General features: G+C 32.6%; 1 protein-coding gene across 2 annotated transcripts; it reads right to left on the bottom strand.

Moving 5' to 3' along the window:
- Positions 1-6,284: 6,284 nt before the first annotated feature.
- Positions 6,285-14,365, bottom strand: LOC127710010 (ras-related C3 botulinum toxin substrate 2-like). 2 transcript variants are annotated; one of them, XM_052215726.1, is made up of 5 exons: positions 14,154-14,365; positions 12,977-13,048; positions 11,113-11,230; positions 8,985-9,047; positions 6,285-7,336 (listed from the first exon to the last, which is right to left on the bottom strand). In XM_052215726.1, exons 1-5 carry the CDS (start codon positions 14,186-14,188, stop codon positions 7,043-7,045), a joined length of 582 nt encoding a protein of 193 aa, XP_052071686.1. In that variant the 5' UTR covers positions 14,189-14,365; the 3' UTR covers positions 6,285-7,042. The 2 variants fall into 2 exon arrangements, with proteins under 2 accessions (XP_052071686.1, XP_052071687.1); XM_052215727.1 differs by lacking the exon at positions 8,985-9,047.
- Positions 14,366-15,779: the final 1,414 nt, after the last annotated feature.

Raw genomic sequence — 15,779 nt, forward strand, 5'->3', positions numbered from 1 at the left:
ATCCTGATAAAGAAAAAATGCTACTTTTCTTTGTCATCAAAGTAGTTTTTCGCGTTTAAAAGTGTCACTGGCAGTTGATTGTCTGATAAGAGACCACCACTCGTTCCAATAATAGGAAATAATTTGTACTGTCCATCATTAACCAGAAGTCCTAGGTTAAGGGAAATTATTTAAAGAATCAGTAGGAGCTTTGGATCAGCTTATTTCAATAATTGGTTTCCAATTTTTTAAGTAGCACAGATTGTTTTATAAATGCTTTACTAAAATATTTTGTTGAAAAAAGAGAGGCGAAAGATACCAAAGGGACATTCAAACTCATAAGTCGAAAATAAACTGACAACGCCATGACTAAAAAAGAAAAAGACCAACAGACAAACAACAGTACACAAAACACATCAGAGAAAACTAAAGACTGAGCAACACGAACCGCAACAAAAACTTGGGGTGATCTCAGGTGCTCCGGAAGGGTAAGTAGATCCTGCTCCACATGTGGCACCCGTAATGTTGCTCATGTTAGTACAAACCCGGTAAGAAGTCTAATTCGGTAGGGCACATTCGAGGAAAGATGACGGGATTGTAGTTACGACATTTGGAACATATCCACTATCATTTGTGAAACGGATATTCCATAATGGTCAACCAACTCATGATGGTGTCCGTAAAATTTACGAAGGGATGATTTCAACTTCACCACTTGGAACTCTTGGTTTAATAGCTTCCTTGTGAGCAGCAACCCTCTATCACGGAAATCATGATAAAAAAAACAAGCCATGGAATATTGTATCAACTGGGAGATACTAGTATATACACCATATGCAGGCACTGCTGGAATGTTGCTACATAGAAATTGAAAGTTCACAATTGGGAAGCTGGAATTACTCTTTTGTCGTCAAGTTTTGTTTTCAACCGACCCTTATTGTCAATTTCTAGATGTGAGTCAAGATATGAGGCTGATTTAACTATATCTGTTGTATCCTTAATCGATAGGATAGATGCGTTCAACATAGTCACCAAATTTTGAAATATTTAATGAGAGAACATAGTCTATATAGCAGAAAGTAAAGTTAAAGGATACTGCTAACTTATTTTCTTTCTTCCTAAGAAGTTCCTGTATGAAGTTAGCCTCATATGAACAAAGGAACAAGTCGGCAAGAAGAGGGGCAAAGTTGGTTCCTATGAGGATGCCGATTGTTTGTTGAAAAACACGTCTTCCAAATGTAACAAATATGTATGAAACTGCATTACTGAATTTTTCAAACTCAATTCCATTGGCACAGACATAGGTCCTTAATTGGAAGATGCTCCATCGACATAATTTCATTTTAATCGACATAACACCCATCGATTAATAAGGTTTATTATCAAATTCATAACAGTGATGACGAGACCATTCGTTGGCGCGCTCAGTTCTCTAATTGACTATGTCAGATCAGGTAACCGTTTGTCTGTTACGCCAACTTAATACGTTGTTTTTACAAGGGACATTTAAACGTACGGGGCAACCAAAGGTTTCTCAACACCCGAAAAAAGTACTACAGGCGTATTGAATAACTTTGACAATTTTGACATTCGTCACCGACAATCGATAATCAAATTATTTATCATATCGCACCTTCTTTAAACATTAAAATAAAACTTCACTAGCTTCAAAAGTAGTAATGAATGTTTCGGATTTCAAAGCGATTTTACAATTGTCGCTTTCTAAAATTTGTACTGGCTCTTCGTATCTTCCAACTTTTATCTTGTCTAAAAGTATTTATTTTTAGAACGAATGCATGGTAAACTTTAACTCGTGGTGCAAAAAATTAAGAAAATATGCTTTCGTACGGTCTTTTTTGTTCTTGCAAAATATAGGACAGTAAAAAACTACACGTATTTGTACCTAGCTTGATACAATTTACATTTGCTTTATGAAATAGGAATCTTCAAATCCAATATCTAAATATAATTAAAAGAGGGGCGAAAGATACCAAAGGGACATTCAAACTCGTAAGTCGAAAATAAACTGACAACGCCATGGTTAAAAGAAAAAGACCAACAGACAAACAATAGTACACAAAACACAACCGTGAAAACTAAATACTGAGCAATACGAACCCCACCAAAAACTGAGGGTGATCTCAGGCGCTCCGGAAGGGTAAGCAGATCCTGCTCCACATGTGGCACCTGTCGTGTTGCTCATGTTAGTACAAACCCGATAATAAGTCTTATTCGGTAGGTCACATTCGGGAAAAGAGGACGGGATTGTAGTTACGACTCTGCAGCATATCCGCTATCATCTGTGAAACGGATATTCCGTAACAGTCAACCAACTCGTGATGGGGTCCGTAAAATTTACGAAGGGATGATTTTAACTTCACCACTTGAAACTCTTGGTTTAATAGCTTCCCTGTGAGCAGCAACCCTCTATCAAGGAAATCATGATAGGAAATACAAGCCCTCGAATAGCGTATCAACTGGGAGATATATACTCATTATGCAGGCGCTGCTGGAATGTTGCTACATAAAAATGGAAAGTTTACAACTAGGAAGCTGAAATCATCTGTTTTGCCTTAAAGTTTTGTTTTCAACCGACCCTCGTTGTCAATTTCTAGATGTTAGTCAAGATATGAGGCCGACTTAACTGTATCTGTTGTATCCGTTATCTCAAGTTCGATGGGATAGATGCGTTCAACATAATCACCAAATTTTGAATTATTTAATTGTTGAATAGATTTATTTACATTTCCCAACTTATTCGATATTCAAGAGCTTGCAGCTCTTATTCAGACTTTGTAAAACGTCACCAGTGTCTGAGCAGAAAGTTGATGAACCAGGGGTATGTCAAAGAACGTCTCGTCCTTTTTCTAAAAAAGTTCATCGGAAGGTACCAAGACCTTGTTGATAAATATTCCGTATCAACTTCACAAACAATACATGATGGTCTTGAAGTATAGATTCTGCATACTGACGTTGTTTATCATCTTAACAACGTGTAATATTGTTCTTTCATTTGTCTTTGTTCTATTATTAATATTACTTTTACTGTTTGGTTTGTTTTCTGTGATATCCATTTGACGTGGCTAGGTACTTATACATCCCGTCAATGTGTTTGTATTATCTTTAATTTTTACTGGTGTGTTTTGTATATGCGACTTTTTGTGTTTCTGTGGTTCTTATAACGTGACTCTGTACTTTAAAAGATCCCGTCATTATGTTATTGTTCTATTATATGTCATTATGTTATTGTTCTATTATAAATTTGAAAATACTTTGAACGACAAACGACAAATTTATTTTACTCGCGTAGTGGTATTTACCATATGTGGATTCTTAAGGGTTCTGAAGAACTTCTGGACAATTATAAATCTCGGTCTATTTCTGAAATTAATTCTAACATAACTTTTGATTTTTTAACCCTGTATACCAACATTCCCCATGTGAAATTATAAAATTGTTTTGAATAGACATTGAATGACAAACTTTTTTCTTATGTGACGTTTACATTTTCTGACGTCAGACACGCGAAGCAATGAATGTGGGTCTTAATTTGATAGATGCTTTTGTGCTTTTTTTGTAAATAATTGTTTGTTTTGATATTGTAACACAGTGATGACTGCTGTACCCATATTTTGACTATTTTATTTATAATGTCTGTTTTGTTCACGCATCGTTGTAAATATAACGAAATTTGATAAGACTGTCGTACAAGTGAGAGGTTTAGCGCTATAAAACCAGGTTCAATCCACCATTTTCTACATTTGAAAATGCCTGTACCAAGTCAGGAATATGACAGTTGTTGTCCATTCGTTTGATGTGTTTTGTCATTTGATTTTGCCATGTGATTAGGGACTTTCCGATTGAATTTTCCTCGGAGTTCAGTATTTTTGTGATTTTACTTTTTACTAAAAAGCTAGAATTCAAATTAGATAGTCCAACGTTCCACTGACTGACATTCGAACTAGATTATTTAGAATAATACATTATAGTTTGATGAATGGGAAAGTGGAATCTTTTTGCTAACCACTCAACGTGATATAAACCCAATGCCTTGTTGCAGAACCTTATTCTCTGAATTCATTGATTACGCACATACCATTCATTTGTTCAATGTGTGCGTTTTATTTTAATTTATTTTAATTCATTTTTTAGGGGGGAAAGGGTGGGGGGGGGGGGGGGGGGGCGGGGCATTGGTTGTTTTCTCATGATCACACAGAATCAATATTTTTTAATCTCAGTGTCGTATTTTTTTTTGTCCCTAATTCTAAACTGAAATTAATTAGGATTGTCACTTTTTTCTGAATGATTGAGGACAGCTTAAAAAAATATATATCTAGTACACTATCATTCATTGGCATACTAACATTCCCGCTTATATAATTGTTTGTTTGCATAATAAGCTATATTCATTGCCTTGGAGAATTGACCAATCCATTGAATGAGTTGCAATGCATGATGGACTACTACATACTTTATCGAGAACACGTGTTTTTCTGCTTTTGTGTCTTCGTTTATTAAAGCATAAGTTGAATGCTCAGATTAAAATAACAAACGGAGATCTGATGAACTGCAACACCTGATAATTTGTAGTTTTTACGAAAACAAAACTCGTAACCGTGTTAAAACCTATGTGTTACAATTAATCTGTTTAGTATGAGGCTTTTGGTAATTATACATTCTACTACTTAGATATTGTGAACACATTATTTAATGCATGAATAGATTACAAAAAAAAATGTAAGTACATTTCTTTATTAACACATACTTACAACTTCTCGTCCAATCAAATTGCTTGAATTTGCCTTCGTATTTTCATAGTACACACTTTTCCCGTGTACTAATTAACTACGCATGAAGGACCACAAGGTTAAGATTTCGTTATATCGTAATCAAGATATTAAAACAAAAATTGCCACTGGCTATTTTGAAATAAAATGATGTGTTCCAAATTAAGTTAAATAGTTGGTACTTAGTTTTCACATTGATTTTTAAATATCCTACTATTAAAATCTTTGGATCTAAAAAAAAATTTTTGACGATTGTAAGTTTCTTTCATTTAAAGAAAGAGTAACAAATATGGTTCTTCATACCTTGATAAGAGTACAACGCCATCTTAAAATTGTGATAATTTATCATCCATGCAATTACTTTGTACACAAAAAAATGGGTACTATGAAACCTTGTGAAGGGAAATTAAGGCAACTTGATTTATTTCGTCATAAACATGATAAATTGATTGATTGATTGATTATTTGTTGCTTAATGTCCAGTGGCAAATATTTCATGCATGTTCAGGACGATGTCATGAATTGAAAAAACCGTAATAATGTCTGAAGAGAATGTGCGACTTATATACATATATATACATGTTCTGATAAATCTTTTAGTTTTTACTTTGAAATAAAAAAAAAACATAAACCCTAGTATCTTTGATCTATTGGTAGTTGTTTTTTAATGACTATTCCCTACACTATCTATGGGGACATACCAGGGGCAGATCCAGCCATTATTAAAAGGTGAGTTCCAATCCAGGATAAGGGGGGGGGGGGGGGGTTCCAACCATATGTCCCCATTTAAAAGTACTGATCGTCCAAAAAAGGGGATTTTTCAATTGAAAAATGTTTTCAAGCTTCCACTGCAATTTAATTATTGCCTGCTTTTGGTCAATTTAATTTGTCATCTAACCATATAAAGAAATACATGTATAGTAAAACACTGCTTTATATCAATAAATATACTTACATCAGCAGCTACCATCTTTTCATTCTGGAGTCAAGGGCCTTTTGAAATCACATATTTAACAATGATACTAGTGAGTAGATTTACAAACTTCGTTAATGAGCTCCGTTTTACAAACACCTGTGACACAAGATTACTCGAGTTGTAAATATGTGCTAAATTGGATAGTCTATGAATAGGTATATACTATGAAATTAAGAACTTGGGGCAAGCCCCTCGCTCTAAATTTCATATTATATACCTTTTCATAGACTAACCTAGACATAGAATTTTGTGATTCAACTCTGCATTAAACAGGTCGGGACATTTCCAGAGGCGGAATAATGAGGGGGATGCTGTCCCCCCTTATGGAGCTTCATATATGGTTAATGCATAGACTTTTTACTTGTACCACCCCTAACGTTGATTAGTTTTCCCCCTCCTTTTCAAAATCCTGGACCAGTATCTGATTTGCTTATACGGGTATTCAATATTTAACATTCTAATGCTTCCATGTATCAGTGTTTGTTTTAAAATAATGCATTTGTTTTTAATTTTTTATTTATTCATTCATTTCCAATCTACAAATAGAAAAGTATACTCTAATATTCTTGAATATTCAAAGCACACTGACCGTACGAGTCTTTTAAATGACTCAACGATTCAAATGATGTGTCATGCGAAAAATAGGAAGATTTTTTTCATTATTCTGGGCTCTTTTCACAAACAAATCTTGTCCATTAAATAAACGGTAGGTTAATCTTAAATGTTGACGACGTGGGAGTATTTTCTTCTATGTAATATATTTTTTTGTGAAATAATCCTATAAACTTGATTTCTAAAAAAAATAAAAATCGACATGTTTTACATTTAATATATTTTTCTTTAATTCAAGGATATTAGCTCTGCATATTTATTGTTATTTCAAAAGAAACTGTTGGTTGTGATGACAAAAAGAATGTTTAAAACAAATTTCTATTACATTTTGATGAAAGAAAGTTTAATTTTAGGTATCGAAATGTGAAACAAGTGATTATTGACATCCGAACTGGAAGGCCTCTGACAGAATGTATGAGCGTAAAATCATTGTTATCGATAGCCGATGACAAACAAGTTAAAGGGAAATTATTCGCTATTATTAACAACAAAAGTATTGGTGTCGTCCACACTGTTACGGATTTGCCTCTAAATGATAAACCAGTTAAATCATATCAAAAGAAAGAGATGCCATTGCAATATATTTGTACAATCTTATTTTTTTTTCTCTCTAGTCACATGATAAACTTTCAATGGTATTTTTAACACTGTATACAATTTAAACATATCATATTATTCTGAGCAATCTTTATAATAAAATACATGATCTATGTTGTGGTTTGTGCTTAGATGGAAATAACACAGCCTTTGCAGCCTCCTCAAACACAGCTTGAAGCCCTTCTTGAGTCTTAGCAGAACATTCTACATATTTTACAGCTTCTATTCGTTTTGCTAAAGTTTGTCCCTCACTGAATGATACAGGATCACTACTTTTCTCAATGTGTTTTGAATTTTCTGGTCCATTGTCTTTTCGAATGTCTAGCTTAGTGCCAACTAAAATGATTGGTGTTCTTGGGCAGTGGTGTCTGATTTCAGGAATCCACTGTAACAGAAAAAAGCTTCAAAACTTCAACATAACTGAACATGTTACACATTTTGTTTGGCTGCGATTTGAAGTTATTTGGGTTTTAAAAAATTAAGACAATTATGTCACAATGATTACTGTTTCATTTGTTGTAATCCATATTGATTTACCCGACATCATTGATATGTGATTATCTCAGGGGCTATATATACATAATTACTCTAAATATCAGCACAACAATATTAAATCTGCAAATTTGCGAAAGCAATTTTTTGTTCTTCCCTCGCCGGGATCGTAGAGTTGTTACTTGTTTAGAGGTACTTATATATATATATATATATATATATATATATATATATATATATATATATATATATATGTATACAGATCTAACATTGTTGGGCTATTATTTAAACGAATTATATATATACAGAAAGTATTTTCAGCCTTGTATCACTATCACTATCACTGCTGGTGATCCGATGGATAAAATCTGTTGTAGTGTCGTCACTGGTTCAGACGTACTTATATATATATATATACAAGTCTAAATTGAAAACAACGTTCAAACCTATGATTGGGTTTGATAAAAACCGCAATTATTATACGTGTGTATGCAAAACAAATTTCTTGGTAGAGGGTCTAATTACAGCACACACAACATTTTCCAAAAGACCAAAAGAGTGAAAAAGTATTTTTAAACAAAACGCATTTGACTAGCAGGCGAACAACGGATGTTCTTAAACCCTGCTGACTGCCATTGGCAATTGCCAAATAAACTGAACACCAGATGTAACAAAATGGATCTTAACTATTAATTTAATACCAAACAGAAAACAATAAACCTACGGAAAAGATGGTATACCGCAAACAAAAGGTGCAAAAATAAGTACATCATATCCGGATTTCGACAATTTATGTCTCTTCAGTGATGTTAGGAATCGAAACGGTATTTGGAAGGCCATATAATTTACCTCAATTTATGATAGACTCTTGAATTTTGAGGAGTCAAAATAGGATGAATGGATCATATAAACTCATAAGCAGATATAAAACAAGCCCAAGAGAAAAACTATAAATATATATATATAGACATACAACAATGTATTTGTATTTGTCGATAAATATAAAAATAAGGAGACTTGGTATGATTGCCAATGAGACAACTATCCACCAAAATTGAAATAAAGTGGATGTAAGCAAGTATAGGCAACCGTACGGCAATAAGAGAACTATATACCGTATAGTCGACTATAAAAGCACCCGACATGAAAAATATTAAATAATTCAATTAAGAAAACTAACGGCGTAATGTATGACAAAACAATTTACTAAAAACAAATATGACAGACATGAACAAACGACAACCTTGGTTTTTATATAGAACATAATCAAGGGCTAGAACAGGTGTGAGCCAATAATTCGCCTATTTCTCCATTTGCAGAAATATATATGACAGTCCCTGTTTTGCAATAAAATTCAGATAAGAATTAAATTGATAAATTAGGTACACAAAATGATTTTGTATCTAAAACTTTCATCTAAAGATTCATTAAAAATCAGTCACTGGTTTACTTTAAACTATGCAGACGGAAAGGACACAATGATCTCAATACACCTTGTTTCGCTAAGTAGGAATAAAGTAAAAGTAGCTTTAATTTCTTACTTGGTGAATTACGTTATCAAAACTTGATCGACAAACAATTGAAAAACACGAAAGGAATACATCCTGAAAATAAAATAATAGTTATGCAGATATATCTTTTTAATCTGTTCTAAGGTTTATTAAGTTACATGCTACACCTAAACTCCGCCTAATTATGCATTTCATGTGATGTTTGCATAGAAGCTTTAGACGATAACCGTAATTAGACAACCAGCTTCGCTGCGTTTGCGGTATGTGCAATCTAAAAACCATGACGCTTATCTATTTGTGTATATTAAATGTCTCTTTTCGCATTTGTGAACGCTTTGTAGTCACTTAATGTAATATCATCAATTTCTACTTGTCGTATGCAATAAGACAAAGACGACAAGACTTTTATGGGCGACTCTTAATTTTTATGAATACATTGTTTCATTCTCAATTCCTTAAAGCTTTTTTGCTCAATCGGGTGATGAGAAAATAGTTTTCTTTTAAATGAAATTACCAAAAATTAAAGATAATCATTTAAAAATATGTTACTAAATTTTCTTACAAAAATTGTTTTGAATAAAGTTGAAAAATAATGTTTGTCCCGAAAACTAAAACTACGACTGCCAACTAAAAGAAAAAACAAACCTACAAAGTTTTAAGTTAAAACAAAATAAAACAACACGATTTCTTAAATAACACGAATGAGTTGTATCATTGGACAAATGTGACTTAGATGAGATGTTGGGGCTATGCGTGTTTACAAAATTACAAGGTGAATAAAAGGTTATCTAAAATGAAATTTATAGACGACATAAGGATTTTGTTGACCGAATATATGTGTCGTAGGTGACCTTGGATATGTTCTGTATGTTGCAGTTACGACCCGGTCTTCTTGTTTTGTTTATGGCATCAGAAAATGCGACGTCATACAGAATTTTGGCCTGTCTTTAACATAACATGGAGTCAGAACTGCGCAACCTTCCCCTAAAATACCCGAATACATCTCCTGTTTTTTGGATGGGTTTGCGTTTTTCAATTATCTATTTTCTGTTTAATGTTTGTGGACTGTGTATAATTTATGTAAATATCAAAAATAGAAAAACAAATTACCTGACAATTGTAAAATGATTATGTTCTAATCATTGTAATGTGACATGTTAATTTGTTAATTGGGGGAACCTCTAGATTTTCATGGCATGTTTAAGAAAATTGCTCGTCCATTTTTTGTAAGAAAATCTCAAAAAATTGATTTTTGATAGTTTATCACAAGGTACATGTATTTATTTAACTGTTTTAAATGAATCATTTATGTAAATATCAAAACTATTAAAAAAATGTACTACAAATTGTAAAAATTATTATCTTCTAAACATTAACTATAAAAATTTGATCCGAATTGTCACCTATCATACTACCGATTTTGTTTCTAAGTTAAGACTTCCATTCTACATGTTCAACTGTTAATGGCGTCTTAACACTAAATTAAGTCTCAGATACATGATTTGTATTAGTTGTTATTAGCTTTCAACTAGCTTTCAATAACTGTGAGTACTCTAAGATCGTTATTGTGTGTCTTTTGTGTTTTTGTCAGCTATTTTTGTGCGTTATATCGATCTGATGAGTGACGCCCTTTTGAACTGATTACTACAGTTTGTTATATTGTGATGTTTTACCACTGTCCTAGGTTATGGGAGTGCTGGGCGCCTGCAAACATGTTTACATCCACTTCATTTGAGGAATTTGGTGGAATTTATTCACTGGCGATCATACCACATTTCCTCATTTTTATATTCACATGTAAATATGTTAAACGCCGCCACATTCTGTATGTGCCTGTAATTCGGGTTTTCCGTTTGTTGCTATATATCATTTTGTTATTTCGTTTATTGTTTTGTAAATAATTTAAACCATAATTTAAACCATTAGTTTTTTCGTTTGAATTGTTTAAAGTTCTTCATTTCGGTGCCTTTTTTGGTTTCTACGCGGTTTGGGGTTCACTCACTCATTGTTGAAGGGCTTACGAAGACCTATAGTTGCTAGCTTCTATGACGTTTGGTTTCTGGTGGTGCGTTGTCTAATTGGCAATCATACCACATCTTTTTATTTTTATAGAACTTTTATTTTTGAACGAAAAATCTAGATAGACCGGAACGCTTACCGTTTGTGGATATGATAATGGACGAATTCGATCGTAACCTTCTTGGCCTGCTGTATCCCATAATCCTAACTCTACAGGAATATCATTCACCATTACAGTTGCTTTATAATTATCAAATCTATAATGAATATATATATATATAATGCATGTTCACTTTCATGTAAAAATTAAAAAAATTGTATATTGGTTGCCAACGTGACAACTTTCCACCAGAGACCAAATGACGTAAAAGTTATCAACTAATCTATAATGAATATTCTTAATACACTATCCTGAGCAGTTTACATGTAAAATAAAGTTCATGATAAAAAATTACCAATAAATATGAAACAGTTCAAAACCCAACACAAACCACCAACATCTGATCCACCGATAAAACCTCAGATGTTCCAACAACAACAAACAACACCAAACAATGTTTGGAGGAAATGGAGGAGGTAGGCGGTGCCCACAAACATATTTACCCCCCTCCCCCCTTTCGTATGAATCTCTCAAACGCCAGGAGTCTGTAATTCAGTGGTTGTCGATTTATGACTTTTGAACAGCGGTATACTACTGTTGCCTTTATTCTTTTCATATTTCTATTGCAGCAGTTTATGTGTTAGGTGCACAAGCCTTTTATAGCTATAACTATATGGTATGTGTTTTCGCATTGTTGAAGGCCGTACGGTTACCTTTAATTCATCTTCGTCATTTGAACTGTGTATCATTGACAATCTTACCACATCTCCTTACTTGTATTAATCCACAGAAGAACTTATGATTCTATATTATATATTATATTTCCTATATATTCTTATAAGAAAATGCCTGTACCAAGTCAGGAATATTACAAATAGTTGTTATCCATTAGTTTGATGTGTTTGAGCTTTTGATTTTGCCATTAGATAAGGTACTTTCCTTCTTGAATTTTCTTCGGAGTTCAGTATTTTTGTGATTTTATTTTTTTGTAAGGGTTACGATACATATATTTAAATTTTAGTGGATTTTATTGGAATCATAAGGATGTAAAGTTACTTTTGTGGAGTTTATTAATGTGTAAACCAGTCATTTCCCTTTCTCATACGGACCTTAATCAATGTATGAGTGGGTCGTCCTCCGTTTTTACACATTGTACACTATGTTAAGGTTGTTAGTCAAGGTCAAGTTTACACTTCAATTAACCTTTTCAAAATAAGCGTTCAGTATAATTATTGTTTGCAGTGAACTGAATTAAAACGACATTTTTCTAAAAATAAGTTATACATTTTAACGATAAGTCAGCTGGTAACACTAAAACATTATGCTTTTTGAAATTTTGCAAAGTTGAGATAATTGATCTGGTGTCATACAGAGGGAATACGTAATATTTTTTGTTTTATTTATATTAACTGATAAACGTATTTCCGAGACATTTACCCAGATCAATATGTGACGGGAAATGAACTTTGGTACATTAATGATAATATCTACTGTGAAATACAACACGGAAGACACCTTCCCTTTGTAAGATTAAATAAATACAATTTAGCTTTAACAATTGCATTTTATTTGTTTTCAACCATGACAGAAAACAATAAAACTGAGAGAGAATTTGGTATTTTTTTTCTTGAATACAATTTTTGTCTTCTTTGATAAGCAGTTAGTACAAATGATGACAGTCTTTTTCAACTTCCCTGGGATCTCCCTTTCAATTTGCCTTATTTGAAGTAAAACAAACCATGCATTTCGACTTTTTTTTTTGCTGGTGACAGATGAAAATTGTTATTATAAAAAGTATTAAATATATGGGAACAAGCAAACCCAAAGAAATATTTATAAATAACTGTGGCCTTTTTTTAACAAGTACATGTAAATTCGATGTTAAAATAAAATGTGTTCCTACATTGTTGGAATATGATTTTCGTTGAAACTATTAGTGGCATAACACATCAACAAGCACGATTTCCCAACATTGCTGAAAAAGAAAACAATGTATTTTTGATATGAGCATACATGGTAGAAGGATCTACAGCATGTACAAGAGGATATATAGTATGGTAAAGAAAAACTTATACAAACATTGAGAAACAGATTTTTTTTCGGTTTTACTTTTGTTCTGAATATGTATGAAATGTCATAAAAATCATACGTTTTCGCGAAATTACTATCTTATAACACCAACGGTGAGCATACTATCTCCCGCCGATTTGTATATCTAAATAGCGATTGAAGTATGATGAAAAGTAAAACAAACATGCAAAATTCATTTATTGAAAGAGAGCTCAATAGTTAGCACCTGTGTCATATTAAAGTTTATTGTAAATTGTGGTTTATTTGATGTTTGACCATTGGTAGAAATTCATCAAAGATACCAACCTCATAACTTGGTACTGTTGTCTATATCTCAGTGGTGCTCGTATCAAAACAGTTCAGAAGCCAAATTAAATTAAAATTTGAAGAGCATTACAGGCCGCAAAATTCTACAAAACGATGTGCCTAATTCGGCTATGGCAATATCCTCGTACATTTTTTCCTCAAATAGAAGGTTTACCAAGGATTAAATCTACGATAAACCATGAAAAGACATAAATTATTTCGATTCATATTGAAAACTGTGCAATATGACAAGATTGCGTGGTGTATCGGAAAACGTCATCAAAATTTGGTTTGTGCACACAACGTTATGACGTCATCTTTTCCTTTCGGTCACGTTGAACTGCGTATTTCACATGGGAATTATCCTAGTAAAAAGAACGTCATATTTGTATTATTGAATAACCTTGTTTTGTGCTTTGATAGACACATGAAGAAAATCGTGTATAGTTCCAAAATTTCCATATTTTTTTGAGTGAAAGGTTTTGTTTCAAGAATCAGTAACACAAACTATGGGAACTATTCGGTTATATCATCCTTACTTTCAGAATTTCATTTAAATTTTCAATAAAAAGATATTTGGATAAATCAAGAAAATAATTTAAGGTTTTTATGCGAGGTTAAATACACACAACATGTTTTCACACTGAAATAATGAAAGACAGTATTCAAAAAACACTAAACGTCTTTCTAATAATATAACTCACCCATCACCGACAACAACGCATTTAACATCCTTCATCTTATAGAATTTCGATTATAAATCAACGTGTTCATAACATCTTTTGTTCCTCTTAATATTTACTGTCATTTGAAATATTTAGTTTTAACTTGTTCCCTGATAATATCATACTATTTTCTTCCTGGATTCACTATACAAATTTCTGATGAGGTTTGTGACATTTGCTGGAAGATAGGATTGTTAACTTGTTCTTCGAAACAGGAAACAAACAAAGGTATAGATAGATATATATCTAGTAAATAAACCTTTATTTTGAAGTCATATAATTTAACCTAGTGTCGGTGTTACCTCGTTACCTACTACATCTTTTTTATTTACACTTTCATATGAATATCCTTTAATTTCTTTGCTGTACAATATTCCAAAACCAAACGAAAAATTGTTAAGGAAAGACTATTCCATTGATACCTCAAGGTACAGATATTCCACATCCTTAAAGTTCACAGCGATTCATCATTGCATTCGTCATTATGTTGATCCATTCATTGTTATTTCTAAATGTCCAGTTTCAAATATTTTTAAAAAATATACAGAATAAATAAACAAAAATCAGTTGATAGGATCTGAAAAGCGGGTGGACCGACAGAACGGACAGACAGTGTAGATTGTCATCACTTGTATCATATTTTGAATTCGAATGACTAAAGTCGTATATAACACTACAGGGAGATAACTCTGTAAAAATCAGCTGAACGTTTTAATCACGTTCTATTGGTCAGGAGATATTAAGCTTCTCAATGATCAAAATTAGCATTTGTTAAACTGCTATATATATCCAATGAAATTTTTCCGGTAAAGTGTGTAGTTCTTTTTTTTTTGAAATTTTTATATTTGTGTCAAAGGGTCAAAGCAAATATTTTGTCAATATTTTATGAAAATTAAACGAGCCAAATTAATTTTAGTCAAGGTGTTTGGTACCACCTTAAGATGAATTCCTTCGAGTTCGGTATTTTTGTTATTTTACTTTTCGCTAAATACAATCAAAATACTTGGAAGCAAACACACGGTAACTGCATTGAACACTGATTTTATATTGGAGTTTACTAAATTTGCAACAGCAAATATTCTATGCTTTTTTTCAAACCAGATAGAATTAAGCTTAACTATACTGTGCAGTCAGTGGAATAAGAGCTTGATGAAAAGTGGTAGTCGGTATTTCACTTGTAAGTTGGATAAAAGGCAGGGATTTTGACTTACAAAATTTCAATTTCAACCCCTTCAAAGAAATATTGCAACGGTTCAACAGCGTAAATAAAGCGTCGCATCTTCATTGCGTCGATTCAACGTTCCAATTCTGACTTGAATTAATCGTGTTTCTAAACTACAGCAAAACTGCAAACGACTTCAGCATATGGCTAAATAACCACAGTTCTACTAACAGAATTCATGTGCCCATGTAGTCAACCACTGATGTTCCCTGATCACCCACTGAGAGTTCATTATGTCATAAGTGAACAACATATGTCCTGATTGTTCTTTTTTTAACTCGTCTTTGCGATTAGAATGAAAAGTTCCTAATGTTCAGAATTATTTGACTGATATTCTACCAGTTTTCGCTGCAAACAATGATTAGCACTGACCCACAGAACAG

This window comes from Mytilus californianus, unplaced genomic scaffold (assembly GCF_021869535.1).
Source record: "Mytilus californianus isolate M0D057914Y unplaced genomic scaffold, xbMytCali1.0.p SCAF_7, whole genome shotgun sequence".
Taxonomy (NCBI): domain Eukaryota; kingdom Metazoa; phylum Mollusca; class Bivalvia; order Mytilida; family Mytilidae; genus Mytilus; species Mytilus californianus.